Source organism: Daphnia pulex, chromosome 9 (genome assembly GCF_021134715.1).
Source record: "Daphnia pulex isolate KAP4 chromosome 9, ASM2113471v1".
In the NCBI taxonomy this organism is placed as follows: domain Eukaryota; kingdom Metazoa; phylum Arthropoda; class Branchiopoda; order Diplostraca; family Daphniidae; genus Daphnia; species Daphnia pulex.
Window position 1 is genome coordinate 1,303,887 of NC_060025.1, and position 15,375 is coordinate 1,319,261.

The window sequence follows — 15,375 nt, forward strand, 5'->3', positions numbered from 1 at the left end:
AGTGGATGGTATCGATTATAACTGCTTAGGTTAAGCAACTTTTAACACAAGGAGGCGTAGAGGAGTTTGCTGTTCGTCATATTCAGAGAAAAAAGGGGCTGCTGTCCGTCGTTAATTCAGTCTCGTTCACTATTACATCTCCGCGCAAAATTTCATTTTGATCGAGTACATTAAGTGATCATATACGTCCAAAATGAACCCCGAATAGTAAGTACATCGTTACAAGTGCCAAACCCTTTTCGTCGTTCAGATCAACGTTCGAACGATTCAGTATGATGACGTATAGCTTTTTGGGGGCTTTCGTAAGTGCTAATCCCATGCAAATTCCAGCCATTTTAAACAACTTGCTGTTTGCTCTTGGTTATTTTTTTTTAATTCTTAAAATGTAATTTCTGTAAATTTTTATAGTCTACATGTTTTCAAGGCTGATTTCACTGTTAAGGAAATGCCCCATACCACCCTACCAACAATGGCTTACAATAGTTGGGTGTCATCAGTGGTTTAACAGTATTATTTTTCTTTTTTCTTTACAGTGATTATCTTTTCAAACTTCTCCTTATTGGTGATTCTGGTGTTGGCAAATCTTGCCTTTTGCTCCGATTCGCTGTAAGTCAGAAACTGGTGGTCATTTATTTTATTAATATTTGTTTTACTATTCAATGTTTCTCTTTTAATACAGGATGATACTTATTCAGAGAGTTATATCAGTACCATCGGTGTTGATTTTGTAAGTTTATTAACTCATACCAGTCAGACTCAGTCCATAATGTTAATTTGATTTGCAATATGCAGAAAATTCGGACAATAGATTTGGATGGAAAGACAATCAAACTACAGATCGTAAGTGACACATTCATAGCATTGGTCCTTTTCAAATGTAACTAAAATATTCTTGACTACAGTGGGACACTGCTGGCCAAGAACGATTCAGGACAATTACGTCGAGTTACTACCGAGGTGCCCATGGTATCATTGTCGTCTACGACTGTACTGACCAAGAGTCGTTCAACAATGTGAAACAGTGGCTCCAGGAAATCGATCGCTATGCATGCGAAAACGTCAACAAGCTCTTGGTTGGTAACAAATGTGACCTGAGCACCAAAAAGGTCGTCGATTACGCCGCAGCCAAAGTGAGATAACTTACAGTAGGAAGCTGGTTTAGATTTCATTTAAAACTTGACGTCGTTCTCTTGATTTTGTAAAAGGAATACGCGGAACAGTTAGGTATCCCTTTCCTAGAGACGTCGGCAAAGAATGCTACGAATGTTGAACAGGCCTTCATGACTATGGCGGCTGAAATCAAGAATCGAATGGGTCCTCCTTCCGCTCCTTCGGATGGTGTTGGCGGAATCAACATCAACTCTTCTTCAAGACCAGTGGAACAGTCGAAATCGGGATGTTGTTAATGGATTAAGAAAAAAGGAAAAAAAATTCAAGAGATCCAACGTTTAATAACAACAAAATTCGCAACCTCCCCTTTTCTCCCTATTTCCCGTTTCTTGGCCTCCAACCAAAGTCTAAAAGTTAAACAAAAAAAAAAATTTACCAATTTTCTTTCTTTTTTCCTATCTCTCTCAAGCTGCATTGATCGATTTGTTACCCCAACCGTATCTATTCTTGCACCCACGAGAGAATAAGAAAAAAAAAAAAAACAATCTAAATAGTGTCGTGTTTGATCTAGGTCCGAAATATTTTTTTCCAGCTGGAAAGGGTTGATTTTTTTCTATCACTATTTTTAAAAAATGCCAACTCCTCCCTCCTTCTTCGTGTAAACAGCTTGTACGCGCCTGTTTGTCGCTGTTATTTTGGGGAAATATTGGATTAATTAAAAAGAAAACACTAAATTAAGCAAGAATCGATTGTAAAGAGAAGTTTCAGTTTCGGTGAAAGAAAGATTTTCTTTTTCTTTTTTTGCTCGTCATTCCATTTAGATCCATTTTCGTATCAATTTGCGATTATTATACACAATGAGTTGAATTGAAATTTTTTTTATTTTTGCAGTAAAATTGGCTTTTCAAATTAATATTCTCTCCAACGCAAAAGGAACCATGGGGGAAAAGTAAGTAAATTACAAAGCAGATAGGAAAGTGTACACATGTGTGCATCAACGGACAGTGCTGGAAGACTGGAACACGCACAATTGGCTCTTGATTCTATCTTGTAAAATAGTTAAAAAGCTTCACGAGGCACTTTGATCAATACTTCAATTTTTCCCGAAAAGGAATTTTAAGTGTTTGGTTAATAGTCATCCCACGGACAAAATAGAAAGTTCTTCACTGGAAATGAATAGTCGAGGCACTTTTTGCACGTTTTGATGCCGCACCGATAGCTGAGGGCCTTACCGGTTTGCTGATCGTGCCCGCGACAAAATTTCAGTCCACAAGGATACCTATGTGATAATAGCAGGTGAATTAGGACTAAAAAGTTATTCTGTCGATTTCAAATAGCCAATTACCAAGGAACACAAAAATTTAACCGGCATTGGCAGGGCATTGAGCTCGAATTTGTGACGGCAATATCTTTGCAACGGCTAGCTGGCCGTACCATGTGCTGGGCAGCATCAAGGACCATAAAAGCTTCATTTGGATTTCCAATTGCTGCCCATAATCTTAAATCAGTCTCCTTTTTTTGGAAATCCAAGAAATATGTAATAAAACTAATTAAAGAAAGAAGCATTTTTTTTTTTCAAATTGCAGTTACCTGGACATATATTGCTGTTGCATTTATACATAATTGTTGAATTTGGTTGGATATAATGTTAGATCTAGACACATCCAAAGTGTATTCAAATGTGGCATTCTCACGCCCATTATCCTCCTCTGGATACCTTACAGTATGTGGATTTTTCTACCATTGTGAATAATTGTTTATTAGTTACTTTGAGATTATAAGAAAGGTCTAAAGATGTGCTGTAATACCTGGCGAAGTTTAGCAATGGCATCTGCAGCAATAAAATCTTGTTTAGACAATTTAGCAGCAAAGCAAACAGCCTGATAATATGGAGGCTGGAAACTCTTTAGAGGCAGCTAGATAATATTTTAAAAGATAAGAAATGTTTGTTAAAAGGGATTTTCCATTTTGATGAAAAGCAAACATACCTGTTCTTCTTCAGCCAGAATCAAGAGACGGTAGATTTGCACCTCTTTTCGAAAATCCAGCATCTGTGTAACTATTGTACCATCAGCTCTCTGGTACTCAAGTTGAACAACATCCTCGCTGACATTAGAAGCTAACACTTCCTGCAGCACATCTCCACCCTTTTACATAAAATGTACATTTATTATGGTAATAATAGGGATTTAAGAGTCAATTATACCAAGCTTTTATGGTCAAACAGCAGTTTACCTGATTTTTTATGTTGATGACAAGCTGGGGATTTGAGGAGCTGAAACAACTCAGTAGAAATATTAAACAAGCCAAATGGACGCCCCAAAACATAGGGCTACTCATGTCGACTATTAAAATTGTTGGCATCAGGCGTCATACATCTTTGAAAAGAACTTCATTATTATTTTTGGTAAAAAGGGTAAAAAGACTGTATCAAAACAACTTTTGATGTTGATTTGTTTTGGAGAGACAGAGTATGCTATTACGAATTTACGACTTATAGGGCACTAATTTGTGGAAACTGAATAGCGGAAACGGAAAGACGGTAAAGCGCGCATGCGGGGTTAAAGGGGGAAACAATAAAAAAAAACAAAAAAAAACATTTCAAGGTTAAAACAAAAATAGCCAAAGGGAAATTGACTAGAGATTGACAATAATTCCCGATATTATAGACCTGCGTATAAGACTTGATACGTTAAATTGTAATTGCATTTTATTTTTGTAATTCCATAACAATAAACAGGCACAATTAATTGTTAAAATTGTTTGCATCTGATTGAAGCGAACTTCCTTACAGGATTTTTAAAGTGGTTTCTCACTTTGGGCATTATAGGACCTCACACGGCTGAAGATCAAGGGCGGAAAACGGGTAGCGGTTATATCAAAATTGGCAGTCGTGGATTCCTTATTTTGGTAAACAGTCTGAATACTGTAACGATTCCAATGAAGTGCGCAATGAAGTTTCTTCTTATTGATAGTCTTGATTTCCAATTCCTACATTCATCAAAGACGACAGTAGAGAAATAACGATTTAATTGCACCGCTCAATTATAAGGTGTCAGTTAACTTACCAGTTCGAAAATCTGCTCAATCATTGTGCTGCCGTTATTATTTGCTTCGTCATTCCTTCTTCGGTTTCTGTTATCGATTCGTTCAGTTCGTTCTGGAATCCGTTTTCGTTTGAAGATACACGTAACAACGTTTCCATGGAGCGTGTAGAAACCGCGGAAACAAGAAGGATCTTTTCTTTTTAGACGTTTACTGACTACCAAGCTAGGAATATCCGCAGTGGTGGACATTATAGCGGTTCGGTCAGGATAGAAGCGCAAATATCGAAAGTAGTTTACCAAATGCCACGGCTAAATAAAAAAAGAATGAAGAAAAATCACGGTAAGACATTTTCTTTCGGCAATATTTTACCTGATAATTGGTATCTTGAAAACTGTTCTCTCCTTGCCGCACATATGATGTTTTACTTATGTAACAGCCATGAAAATGAAGACGAGGACGATAAATGAACATGTCTCTATAGTTGGTAAAACCAAGAGTTGTAGGACTGGCTGGGCTGTTCCAGACACTGGAGACACAAACAAACATTTTCGTCATTTCCAACAAGCAAAACTATCTATACGGAATAAAAGTATACCTAAGGCACGCGAGTTTCCAAATTTCGGTGTCTCGGGAACAGACGTAGAGACCACGGCTAACCTGGAAACATGATCAAATAAGTGACGCTCCTGAAATTATAGCAAAACAATACTACTTACCAATGAAACTTGTTCTAATGACCGAAGATCCAAGTCAGAAGATACCACCTGAAGAAATTGAAATGTTAATTTTAGCGCTGCACATTTATGTAATGACCATTCATTTAAAAAATACCCATTTGAGAAGGTAAATAATAATTTCACGCGGTAAATCCGATATATGAGTACCCTAAAACAATTTTTTCTGTGAATGTTTGATACGCACAAGTCATTAAAAATGGTTTCAAACCTTTGGTTCATCGTGTGGGGTACAAACTAGACCATCCTGTAGTAATAGCCGTTCAAGCTTAACTAGCAAATCAACCGGAAGTTCATCATCGTCTTCATCATCAGAATTGTTGTTATGAACTTCTTCCTTCAAGTCTTTGTGACTTTTTGGTTCCGAAGTAGTCTCGCTGCCTTCTGTCGCACCCAAGAAAATTTAAACAGTGACAAGAAATTTTCAAATATAAAATTTGATTTTCTAACCTTTGTTCTTGGGATATGTGTATATTCTTTCTTCAATATCAGGGACCAACTGCATTGCTCGTTTGTAAAATTTTATAGCTTCCACAACTTCTCCAGACTTTTCATGTTTTACTCCACGTAGATATAAACTTTTTGCCTAGAGAATTTGGGTAATTGTTTAGTAACATAAATAAGCTAGATTGTGGATATGTTTAGAATGGTACATAGCTATACAAACCTCTTCTTCATCAACAGTTTCTTTACTCCCAGACTCGTGATCCTCATTTTTGGGTTTACTGCTGCTTGTCAGAGATTGCTGCACTGCAATGTTATGTTTAAAGTTTGGTCAACATTCACTAACAATGATAGAGCAAAGTGATAAATTTATACATCTGGCAGCAGAAATTTCAGTCTCCCATTGTCGCCGAAACGATTCTAGTAGTTCCTCGGTTGCTGGATCTTTCTCGGACTCCTGTTTGGCATGACAAAATGAAATCAAAAATATTTTGATTATATAATTGTAAATGTTTCTTATCCAATCAAGCTGTAGCAACCCTACCATTGGGAATGAAAAATAATAAACTCTCTCGGCTGGATATATGGTCAGTCCTACTTTCGGACGATACTTTTTTAACTGAACAGTAAGTCCACATATGCACAAATATACGAAATATTGGTGTAAAAGAAAATGGAAACAATCGAATTGATGTTGACCAAGTTAATACGTCAGTGGCTGCGCGACAAAAATAAAAATTTCGTCTGCTAGTAGCAGAAGCGGTGATGGAACACGCGGCCTATTCAAATTATGGCAAATTAAAGATTGCTTTGCAGACAAACCGAATGGTTCTAATATAAAATAAATCCATAAACTTACTCATGAATGCTGTATGTGGAATCACTATTATACTTGGTTTTCCTTCGGTAAAACTGACTCTAGGAAAGTAACTAGCGAACATGAAATTGTTAAGACAATTTGCAATCAACTGTGTTGTATTTTGAATGTTCCTTTTCACGTTATTGAATAAACAAATGTTTGAATAAGGACTTGAACAGATAAAAAAAAAATTCTTGGTACAAAAAATTAAATTCTTCATTCAACTTGATTTTGATTCAACTTCTTTGAGAGAAACAGATGAGCTAGATGCTCATTAAACAGCAGGGCGGAGGGCCATTTCTTGAATGTCGCACAACAACTTCGGGTGATCTTTTTTCGCCTTTTTCCATCCATCAGTCGCCATAACGTCAACTGGATTAATACGAAAGAAATCGACGGCTTCATTCTTCAAATCATCCACCAGTTGGTGTTCATTGCCGAGTAGAAGCAGCAAATCCATGCAATTGTCGGGAGTCATATGATGGAGCAAATGGACTTCACACTCGGTCTTCAGCTGGTCCAAGAAGTATTTGTCTGCGGCAAAGTAAAGTTGAGTTGCCATTTTCTCCATGGTCTTTGAAGATAAACGGGCAGTGTACACGAAACGAAGCAACTCGTGAAATACATCCGGATTGATGTCTTCAATTTCCACTTGATTGGACAGTTTCTCCTTGGTCGGATGTTCGAACATGGCAGCAAAGACTTTGCTTCTTGACGCCAAAATACTTTTGTGTGCTTGAAATTTTTGAGCACCGACGTTTAGAGTGACGTCAGCGTACTTGATGTTTTCGAACAAATATTCAAAGTGGTCAATCAGCTGATCACTGCAACTAATTGACTGGTCTTGGATTAGATTAGCTTTACCTGCGACAGGTTCTTTTTTCGCGTACGATTCAATCTCGCAGTGGAAGACGAGACTTCCGTTCAATTGCTGACACTCAGATTTTAGGATTGCATCTTTGAGAAAATTCAGATGGATGCTACAATAGCCATTCTTTTGAACACCGTATACTTGCTGGAGAACTTTCTGTCGTTTCCCGTTTAGGATTGATAATTTCATGCGAAAAGGGTCGACAGCCGTGACGCTCTTGAAGTTAGCGAATCCGGGAGTTGTAAGAAATAGTTGTACAGTTAATGTTGTACCCGCATCAGACAGTACTAGCTTCCACAGACGATCAGGAGTTTCTCTAGCTGAAAATAACGTTGATTCCAGAGGTTCCATCCACGCCGCAACAGTTTCTAGACATGGCACTTGAACATTCCATTCTAAATCAAGTTTTGAAATTTGTAATTCAGAGAGACAGACATTGTCCGCTGACGACTGCATGGCTCAGTACGTAGAAAAATGGCGACTGTTACAAACACGTGTTATTCTCAACAAAGATGAAATGCGAATGCCAGCTCTCACTTGAGTGTTGAGTCACTTCCCACTTCCCAGACCCCAGCATCAGCAAAATTGCAGACTGAAGGGTGAAGGGTAAGGGGCTGAAAACGAATAGAAAACGAAACTTGAAAGGGTGTGAGAAAGAGTGGGAGGGGATAGAATTTCATAGAGCCGAAGAGAACCCGAGGGAATAAAACTTTATGTTGCTAAGAGAAATTGTAATTTGACCAATTGATTGCAACTAAATACCACCGACGAAAGGGATTAACTTTTCAACCATAAAGATTATGTTGTTAATCATTGAATATGGCGTCATCTTTCATAAACCCGTAAAAAAGCCTGAAAACTGAGAAAGCTGTGACTAACCACACACATATAACTTAAGTTTTCTTGACAAATAAAAACGTCCTCCTCTCTATTATGTTTGGTCTCGTTTATTTAATTTGACGAACTCTAGAGAAGAAATTGTGCGATGATTTGTTCAGTTTGTTCTGTTTCGTCTTCGAAAATGGATGTCGTTCAGATGTCGTTCCACAAACGCATGCCGTTCGTCTGCTAGGAGAGTACTCGGTATGTTGTTTGATTTGACTTAATTATTTAATCATCTGAACTGATTAAAAATTAAGCTTTATATCGGTCGTGAATGAGTGTAACTTGACACAGTCTTACTTAAAGGGGTTGTAATCAATTTTAATAGCATAAATCACATTTCAACGGTAAACCCCGTTTCTTTGGAAATTGGAATTTAATAATTTGATTTAATAAGAAACCGTTATAAATAAATAACGCAGTAGTTTAGAATTACCTCGTATATTCATATTTCGATAGGCAATTCAAACTTCGTTCGTGCATCGGTATAATAAGTGTGAGCTTGTTTTAACCGACGCTCACCAGATGTCTCACTCAAGAGCTTGTTTGTTGACTTGCACTTGAGTTCTGTCAGCGGCTGCAGTCAAGAATTTAGCAGTCCCACAAGACAAGTCGAAATGAGTAAACAAACAAAGTTTTCGAATTTCGTGAAAGGTCGCTCACCATCGAATAAAAAAAATGAAAAATTAAATGTGTTTGTGGATCACTTGCAAAATGTAAGGACGGTTAAGACTGTTAAACGTTGTTTAATTTGGATAATGTTGAAGCTAGATGTTGATGAATGTATCACTCTGTTCTTGTAGACTCGGGATTCTAAAGATAAGATACGTGGCCAAACAGGAATTGTTTATGATGAACGGATGGTTGAACACCAGTGTCTTTGGGATCCCAATTACCCTGAATGTCCAGAGAGATTCACTCGGGTTTTGGAAAGGTCAGTTATCAGTTATATACCTAGTCTGAAATTTAAACTGCTTATGGTGAAATAATGGTTAAAAAATCTTGCAGATGCCGTGAATATGGGTTGGCTCAACGCTGTGTAGAAATTCAACCTAGAAAGGCAACTCAAGATGAGCTGTTGAAACTTCACACACCAGACAGAATTGAATTGCTCAAAGGAACAGATGGCAGTCCAGATGCTGAAGCATTAGAAGCTATCAGCTCAGGTTATGATGCCATTTACATTCATCCATCAACAAATGAGCTAGCATTGTTGGCAGCTGGATCAACAGTTGAGATGGTTGATGCCATACTGGATGGAAAGATACAAAATGGAATGGCTGTAATCAGGTAATATACATACTTTGCAAATTTTACTCCTCTCTTTTGTTTCAATTCAAAACTGATTTATTTAGACCGCCAGGGCACCATGCAATGAAAAGTGAATATTGTGGCTATTGTTTCTTCAACAATGTAGCAGTTGCAGCCCAGCATGCATTAGATAACAAGGGTGTTGAAAGAATTCTGATTGTTGATTGGGATGTTCACCATGGCCAGGCAACTCAACAAATGTTCTACGAAGACCCCAGGTAAAAAGGCATCTAGTTTATCACATGCACTGAATCAATTCTATGTGAGGGTTACCTTTATTGAATATTCAGAGTCTTATATTTCTCGGTTCATCGTTATGAGCACGGAGCTTTTTGGCCCAATCTTCGTGAAAGCGATTTTCACTACATTGGAAGTGGAGTTGGCAAAGGCTTTAACGTGAACGTGCCACTGAATAAAACGAAAATGGGTAACGCCGACTATCTGGCCATTTGGCACCAGCTGCTATTGCCTCTGGCTTATGAAGTAATAACTCATCTTGATACCATGTTTCATTTCATCTATTCAAATCGTTCAATGCATATTAATACTATGGTTAAATACGCTTGTAATTTAAAAACGCGCTTCATCTTGTTCAGTTTCAACCAGAGTTGATTATTGTATCAGCCGGCTATGACGCTGCCTTGGGTTGTTTCGAGGTAGTGTACAAGACTTCCTACTTATTCTTTTTGTTTTTCTTCTTTTCTTGTGATTTGCATGGCAATAGTTCCGCCCTGATCTTGTTCTCGTCTCCTCTGGTTTCGATTCGGCACTAGGCGACGAGAAGGTCCAACATTTGTTCTCTTCTTATTTTATATTCTACCTTTTTCTGAAGGAATTGTGAAGATATGCGGTGACTAATATTGTCAACGCCTTTTGTCAAATTTAGGGCGAAATGGAAATCACTCCCGCGTGCTACTCCCACTTGACGTCATCACTCATGGGGCTGGCCCAAGGCAAACTGGCTGTCGTTCTCGAAGTATAATCCGCTGACTCATCTATTACTCTGACCAAACCCTAGTGCTGGTCATTAATTATGTGTTTATTTTTAGGGAGGGTACTGCTTGAAATCCTTAGCCGAAGGAGCTGCTCTGACCTTGCGAACATTGCTTGGTGATCCTTGCCCAGTCATTGCAAAAGTCGAAGAGCCTTGTCAAAGGTAAAACGATTTCTTTTGACGAATATAATGCGGGCTGCATCATTTCTCTTATTGTAGTATTCAGGAAAGTATTTTGAGCGCTATTTATGTGCTTCGCCCTATGTGGAAATGTCTACAGTTCCAGGGCCGTTTTGATGCTTCAAAAGTGGGTAGTCAAAAGGAAGGAAAGCACTTTGTACCCAGTGTCACTTTTGAAGGATCTGACGTCAAACAAACATTGTTTGCCACTCGAAACTGCTACCCAGTGCAGAGCAATGAGACGATTGACCTCTTGGATCAGCGCCTTGATAAGCTCATTAAAGGTGACATGAATGATTACAAATTTTAAATAACAATTTAATTAACTGTAATTGTTTATTATTTTAGAAACGAGCTTGGCAGTGCCTAAGCATCGCGTTTGTTTCATCTACGATGAAAGAATGGCTTTGCATCGTAATATCAACGAACCGTAAGTTGAATTTTAAATTGTTTCGAGTTCTTTGTTATTTTTATGGAATTGTTTGACGATATCTTTTGCAGTGGACATCCGGAGCGACCTGCTAGAATCACTTCAATCTACCAGAAATTGATGGAATTCGGAGTGTTGGAGCGCTGCCACCGGCTGGATGCTCGAGATGCCGATCGCGAAGAATTGCTGTGGTTGCATCAGGCCGACTACATCGATGAGATTGCGGCGACCGCTGGTAAAAAGCAATCGACTCTCAACCAATTGGAACGGCAGTACGGATCCATCTTCATCTGTCCGGAAACCTATCAGGCTGCGTTGCTCTCAGCCGGCTCGTCTCTCCAAATTGTTGAAAGTATTTTGAGCGGTGAGAGTCGTAGTGGAATAGGAGTCGTCCGGCCACCGGGGCACCACGCGGAATGCGACGAAGCGTACGGCTTTTGTTTCTTCAACAACACGGCGCTGGCAGCCAAATATGCCATCGAGATTCATCATTTAGAAAGGTAATGATGCAATTCAAACTCGTTTATTAGATTAAATACGATTTATTTTATCTAGAATCCTTATCGTCGATTGGGATGTACACCACGGCAACGGAATCCAGCGGATGTTTGAAGAGGATCCGCGCGTATTGTACATTTCCTTGCATCGCTTCGACATCTTCCCTTTCAAACCGGAAGAATCTGATTGCAACGTAGTAGGAAGCGGATCCGGAGCTGGATACACAGTCAACATCGCTTGGCCCAAAGTATTTATTATTCAAACTGAATTATTGTCATCTGTTTTCTTAACTTGTACCAACTTGTTTCATTCTTATAGAGAGGGATGGGCGACACGGAATACCTTGCTGCGTTCCAGCAGATTATTATGCCTATCGCTTATCAATACAATCCGCAGTTAGTTCTTGTTGCAGCTGGATTCGATGCGGCCCAGGGGGATCCGTTGGGAGGTAAAATAAATTTTAAAAAAGTCCTTTTCATTTACCGTTGGATTTCTTTTAATTATACGACGTTCATAGGCTGCAAGATTACTCCGGAAGGGTACGGACAAATGACGAACATGCTTAGTTCACTTGCTCAAGGACGTGTTGCTATCCTACTCGAAGGCGGCTACAATTTGGATTCCATTTCGCACTCGATGACCATGTGTGCCAAAGCTTTGCTGGGAGACCCATTACCTTCACCAAGAATCGAACCACTCAATCCGGCAGCCATCAGCACCATCAAGCAGGTCGTCAGCCATCTGCTTCCTTATTGGAGTAGCCTCTGTTTCCACGTTGATTTACCCGAAGGAGATGTTCTCCCGCCTTGTGAAGTTACGAAAAAGCCGCTCAGTATTGAAGAACAATTGGAGAAACTCCAACTCGAGTCATCAGGAGCAACCAGTCAGGAGCCAGAAACTATCGTAGAGGGTACTGTGCTACTGCTGGAAGCTTGCGGTGTGACTGAGGCTGCTCCTCCTAAAACACTTCAGGAATTCTTGCTGTTGCCAGAAAATGTTGAGGTAAATCAAATCAAACTTCTTTTATTTTGCCAGTTTTCTAATTGGACCGCGTCTGCGACAGGCTATGAAGGAGGGTACGCTGTTTTCTGTGGTTCCTTTATCGTGGTGTCCACATATAGAAGGACACGTTCTACCCGATGATAATGTCGCCAATCCTTGGGGCCTGCAAACTCCTTGCTCATGTTGCCAGGATAAGTCAGAAAACTGGGTCTGCCTATCTTGTTATCAGGTAGATCTAGTTCATCACTTGAATTGGCTGTATGTAACTTATCATAATTTGCGGCTTTGTTTCAGGTCAACTGTGGACGGTTCGTAAAAGGTCACATGAAGGAACATCATAACGAGAGTGGTCATTCGCTGGTTCTCAGTTTCTCTGATCTGTCAATCTGGTGTTACGAATGTGATTCCTACGTCGATAACAGGGTATGAACTTTTGGTTATCAAACGCAATGCTGGATCTAAATTATTTTGTTTGGTCATTATCCAGGCATTCTATTCAGCCAAGAACCGACTACATGTGGAGAAGTTCGGCGAACCCTTGCCACCTTCGTTTTCAGGTTGAATTACCTATTTGATATCGAGGGTGTTGGTAATTTTGTTCTACTGACGCTCTGCTTCCCCGAAGCTAAAAAGTTGAATTAAACGAACTAATGCATTTTTATTGCAATCTATGAAATTTACGAAGCCTTAAAATTTTGTTTGTAACGCTTTTTGACCAGAAAAATAATTAAAATGGATCGAAAAGTAAGAAATTGTCGATTTTTCTTTTGTTTGAAAGGCCAAATAACTTGAAACCAGTTTTGTTTCCGCCAGAAACCCACATTTAGTAGCCCAAAATAAAATTGAGGAACCCGATGAAATAGAACATAAAATACAGCAAATTTTAAATGAGATCGTCTCAGGTTTTTATTTTTCTTAATTAATTCAAAGATGCAGATATATAAATGGAAACGCATTGATTAAATCGATTGCTGGGGTCACCTGTGAGGGAACTGCAACTGGTAGACGACTAGAGCCATTTGATTACACTTTTTAGTTAGCCAAGGTAAAAAGGAATTGCATTGAATATCTGTCAGTGCACTCGTTGAATTCTTTGCGCATAAATCACCAAAATCGGGCGGATCCTCCATGGAAAGGTGCGGATAGCTCTTGTGGGCGTGCTTCCATCGAAGCGTTGGCAACGGCATCAAAAGTCGATCCATTTGGAACGATAGCGTGGCCGGGAAGACAACGAAAATTTCAGTCATCAATTTTGTGCTTTGATACTTTGACTGGGCATCGGCCACCAATCGGACGCATCGCTGGCGAAGCTCATCCATCTGGGACGAACTGCCAAGGTCTTCGAAAAACACTGTCCGTCCTCGCTGGTATCGAGTGCCGTTGATGTGATTAACGATCGATGCCCGATGCGGCAGGGCCAGCAAAGACATTGGAGGCATGTACGTGTGGAAGTAGAGCAGATGGGTGTGCGTTCCTCTGGCCCGTTCGTGGTGAATGTGCCGATGCAGCCAGTGCTGCGTCTCGTAAATTCCCCCCTGATGGAAGAATCCGAAAAAGAGAACACAGACGACGTTTCCGGCGTACCAAAAGGAGCGCAAGGCTTTGGCAGAAAGACCCTGCCGCCTCAGGAGAAACGGACCGAGGAGTAGAACTAAAGGAACCAGAAGAGGCAAGAGGAATCTGGGTTCTTGGTGCGGAGTCAAGGATAAAGTCGCCAGTGGAACTGCAAAGGAGAAAATGAGCAATCCGTTGAAATCAAACAAGTTAGGTTTGGAAGTCCAGGGTGAAATGACGACGACGACAAGAGCTCGAGACACCAAGTACAATCCTCCCAATCCTAGAACGTTGAACAACATGGGGATGTTGACGGCAGAGTGGAGGTACCAGGGGTGAAGGCCGTGTCTCGCCAAGTTGCTCTGATCCATGTTGTAAGCGATAAAGTTCAAGGGAGTCATCACCACTTCACCTACAGTCATCAAAGTCCATCCTCGATAGAACAAGGTGTCCGAGGCGACAATCACGATAGCCATTACGATGAAGGTGGGCAATAAACTGGACATGCGATCGTGGAAATCGTTTAGGCCCACTTTCCTCAAGAACATACCCCTTTGCATCCAAAAGAACATGGGCACCAAGGCGTACAACATGAAGGTGGGTCTGTTGAACACTCCTAGAGCAAACAGAGCACCGATCCAGAAGCTGTGATTGTACTTGTGCAGAGGAATCTTCCTCTGCATTTTGACAATGTTGACTCTCTCCACAGCATTGGCAGCCTTCTTGTATTGATCTTCCAGCTCGATTTCTCTTCTGATGTATCTGTCAGTCAGTTTCATGGAGGCAGAGACAAAGTAGAGGAGAGCAGAGAACAGCACCAGCTCAAGGGAGTTGGAGAACGTCCGAGAAAGAAACACCAAAGTCACATGGGAACTTGCCCAGATCTTGAGAGTGGACCAGGGTCTAGTGTTGTTGTTTACGCAAATCTTGTAGATGAACATGTCTGAGAGAAAGGACAGGGCAGTCATCACAATCCTGGGAATGGTCACTAGCAAATAGGGCTGCAAAACATCAAAGCTCCACCAGTCTTTAGCAAGTTGCATTAATGAATAAGGGCCTCCGATAGTCAGCAGTGGTAAAAACATGCTTCTGATGGGTAAGGTGGTATTAAATTCCCATGGTGTGTAAGTTTCCAGCTTGAATACTCGACCTAAAACACAGTTGGGCGTAATGATTGATTATGAATATCATTGCATTGGAACAAAAAAAATGCAGCAAACTCACCAGCAAGTATTTCAGTCGACTGAAAATATTCATCAGGATGAATATAGCCCGTTTGCGGTAGTAATGTGAGTGCAATTCTTACGAAACAAAGTAAGAAATAAGACCAGCAATGCATTTTTACGTCTTTTATTTGAAAATTGAATATGACAGTTCGCCACCGCACCCGGCGGGTATTCCACCAAGAGGGAAAAAGTCAATACCATCAGAATCAGCTGATTCTGCGGGCCCGTGCAG

At 40.1% G+C, this 15,375-nt stretch overlaps 6 protein-coding genes across 9 annotated transcripts; 2 read left to right on the forward strand and 4 right to left on the reverse strand.

Annotated features, from left to right (window-relative positions):
• The first annotated feature begins 5 nt into the window (after positions 1-5).
• Positions 6-1,983, forward strand: LOC124202183 (ras-related protein Rab-1A). Its single transcript, XM_046598488.1, has 6 exons — positions 6-207; positions 534-606; positions 680-727; positions 793-840; positions 903-1,130; positions 1,206-1,983. Exons 1-6 carry the CDS (start codon positions 194-196, stop codon positions 1,404-1,406), a joined length of 612 nt encoding a protein of 203 aa, XP_046454444.1. The 5' UTR covers positions 6-193; the 3' UTR covers positions 1,407-1,983.
• LOC124202181 (out at first protein-like) lies at positions 1,973-3,611 on the reverse strand. The gene is made up of 7 exons (XM_046598486.1): positions 3,551-3,611; positions 3,346-3,488; positions 3,099-3,257; positions 2,919-3,026; positions 2,701-2,847; positions 2,456-2,622; positions 1,973-2,389 (listed from the first exon to the last, which is right to left on the reverse strand). The coding sequence occupies exons 2-7, from the start codon at positions 3,472-3,474 to the stop codon at positions 2,239-2,241; spliced, it is 861 nt and encodes a 286-aa protein (XP_046454442.1). The 5' UTR covers positions 3,475-3,488; positions 3,551-3,611; the 3' UTR covers positions 1,973-2,238.
• Positions 3,612-3,802: 191 nt separating this feature from the next.
• Positions 3,803-6,080, reverse strand: LOC124202178 (F-box only protein 9-like). Its single transcript, XM_046598481.1, has 11 exons — positions 5,881-6,080; positions 5,712-5,793; positions 5,560-5,642; positions 5,343-5,478; positions 5,104-5,276; positions 4,990-5,043; positions 4,875-4,922; positions 4,754-4,815; positions 4,528-4,684; positions 4,179-4,466; positions 3,803-4,101 (listed from the first exon to the last, which is right to left on the reverse strand). Exons 1-11 carry the CDS (start codon positions 5,881-5,883, stop codon positions 3,910-3,912), a joined length of 1,278 nt encoding a protein of 425 aa, XP_046454437.1. The 5' UTR covers positions 5,884-6,080; the 3' UTR covers positions 3,803-3,909.
• A 389-nt stretch (positions 6,081-6,469) lies between these two features.
• LOC124202886 (speckle-type POZ protein-like) lies at positions 6,470-7,522 on the reverse strand. Its single transcript, XM_046599384.1, has one exon. The coding sequence runs from the start codon at positions 7,520-7,522 to the stop codon at positions 6,470-6,472; it is 1,053 nt and encodes a 350-aa protein (XP_046455340.1).
• A 540-nt stretch (positions 7,523-8,062) lies between these two features.
• On the forward strand, positions 8,063-13,256 carry LOC124202188 (histone deacetylase 6-like). 4 transcript variants are annotated; one of them, XM_046598497.1, is made up of 18 exons: positions 8,063-8,149; positions 8,408-8,664; positions 8,752-8,882; positions 8,957-9,238; positions 9,304-9,477; positions 9,550-9,742; positions 9,984-10,043; positions 10,146-10,235; positions 10,309-10,415; positions 10,473-10,717; positions 10,782-10,863; positions 10,935-11,363; positions 11,419-11,608; positions 11,680-11,809; positions 11,879-12,363; positions 12,425-12,592; positions 12,658-12,786; positions 12,851-13,256. In XM_046598497.1, exons 2-18 carry the CDS (start codon positions 8,566-8,568, stop codon positions 12,923-12,925), a joined length of 3,069 nt encoding a protein of 1,022 aa, XP_046454453.1. In that variant the 5' UTR covers positions 8,063-8,149; positions 8,408-8,565; the 3' UTR covers positions 12,926-13,256. The 4 variants fall into 4 exon arrangements, with proteins under 4 accessions (XP_046454453.1, XP_046454451.1, XP_046454450.1 ...); XM_046598495.1 differs by lacking the exon at positions 9,984-10,043 and adding an exon at positions 9,856-9,915 and having other exon boundaries at positions 8,106-8,149; XM_046598494.1 differs by lacking the exon at positions 8,063-8,149 and having other exon boundaries at positions 8,483-8,664; positions 11,680-12,363.
• On the reverse strand, positions 13,245-15,343 carry LOC124202190 (GPI mannosyltransferase 4-like). The gene is made up of 2 exons (XM_046598499.1): positions 15,142-15,343; positions 13,245-15,067 (listed from the first exon to the last, which is right to left on the reverse strand). The coding sequence occupies exons 1-2, from the start codon at positions 15,254-15,256 to the stop codon at positions 13,341-13,343; spliced, it is 1,842 nt and encodes a 613-aa protein (XP_046454455.1). The 5' UTR covers positions 15,257-15,343; the 3' UTR covers positions 13,245-13,340.
• Positions 15,344-15,375: the final 32 nt, after the last annotated feature.

Coding starts and splice junctions, on each gene's coding strand:
- LOC124202181 (XM_046598486.1), bottom strand. CDS start 3,474: ATGCCAACAATTTTAATAGTCGACATGAGTAGCCCTATGTTTTGGGGC. Junction 3,258..3,345: donor TCATCAACATAAAAAATCAG/GTAAACTGCTGT, acceptor TTTATGTAAAAG/GGTGGAGATGTGCTGCAGGA. Junction 2,848..2,918: donor CCATTGCTAAACTTCGCCAG/GTATTACAGCAC, acceptor TCACAATGGTAG/AAAAATCCACATACTGTAAG.
- LOC124202190 (XM_046598499.1), bottom strand. CDS start 15,256: ATGCATTGCTGGTCTTATTTCTTACTTTGTTTCGTAAGAATTGCACTC. Junction 15,068..15,141: donor GTCGACTGAAATACTTGCTG/GTGAGTTTGCTG, acceptor ACTGTGTTTTAG/GTCGAGTATTCAAGCTGGAA.
- LOC124202188 (XM_046598494.1), top strand. CDS start 8,566: ATGAGTAAACAAACAAAGTTTTCGAATTTCGTGAAAGGTCGCTCACCA. Junction 8,883..8,956: donor TTCACTCGGGTTTTGGAAAG/GTCAGTTATCAG, acceptor AAAATCTTGCAG/ATGCCGTGAATATGGGTTGG. Junction 11,609..11,679: donor TCAACATCGCTTGGCCCAAA/GTATTTATTATT, acceptor TCATTCTTATAG/AGAGGGATGGGCGACACGGA.
- LOC124202886 (XM_046599384.1), bottom strand. CDS start 7,522: ATGCAGTCGTCAGCGGACAATGTCTGTCTCTCTGAATTACAAATTTCA.
- LOC124202183 (XM_046598488.1), top strand. Junction 841..902: donor AGACAATCAAACTACAGATC/GTAAGTGACACA, acceptor TCTTGACTACAG/TGGGACACTGCTGGCCAAGA. Junction 1,131..1,205: donor TCGATTACGCCGCAGCCAAA/GTGAGATAACTT, acceptor ATTTTGTAAAAG/GAATACGCGGAACAGTTAGG.
- LOC124202178 (XM_046598481.1), bottom strand. Junction 5,479..5,559: donor AAACTGTTGATGAAGAAGAG/GTTTGTATAGCT, acceptor CAAATTCTCTAG/GCAAAAAGTTTATATCTACG. Junction 4,816..4,874: donor CATTAGAACAAGTTTCATTG/GTAAGTAGTATT, acceptor TCATGTTTCCAG/GTTAGCCGTGGTCTCTACGT.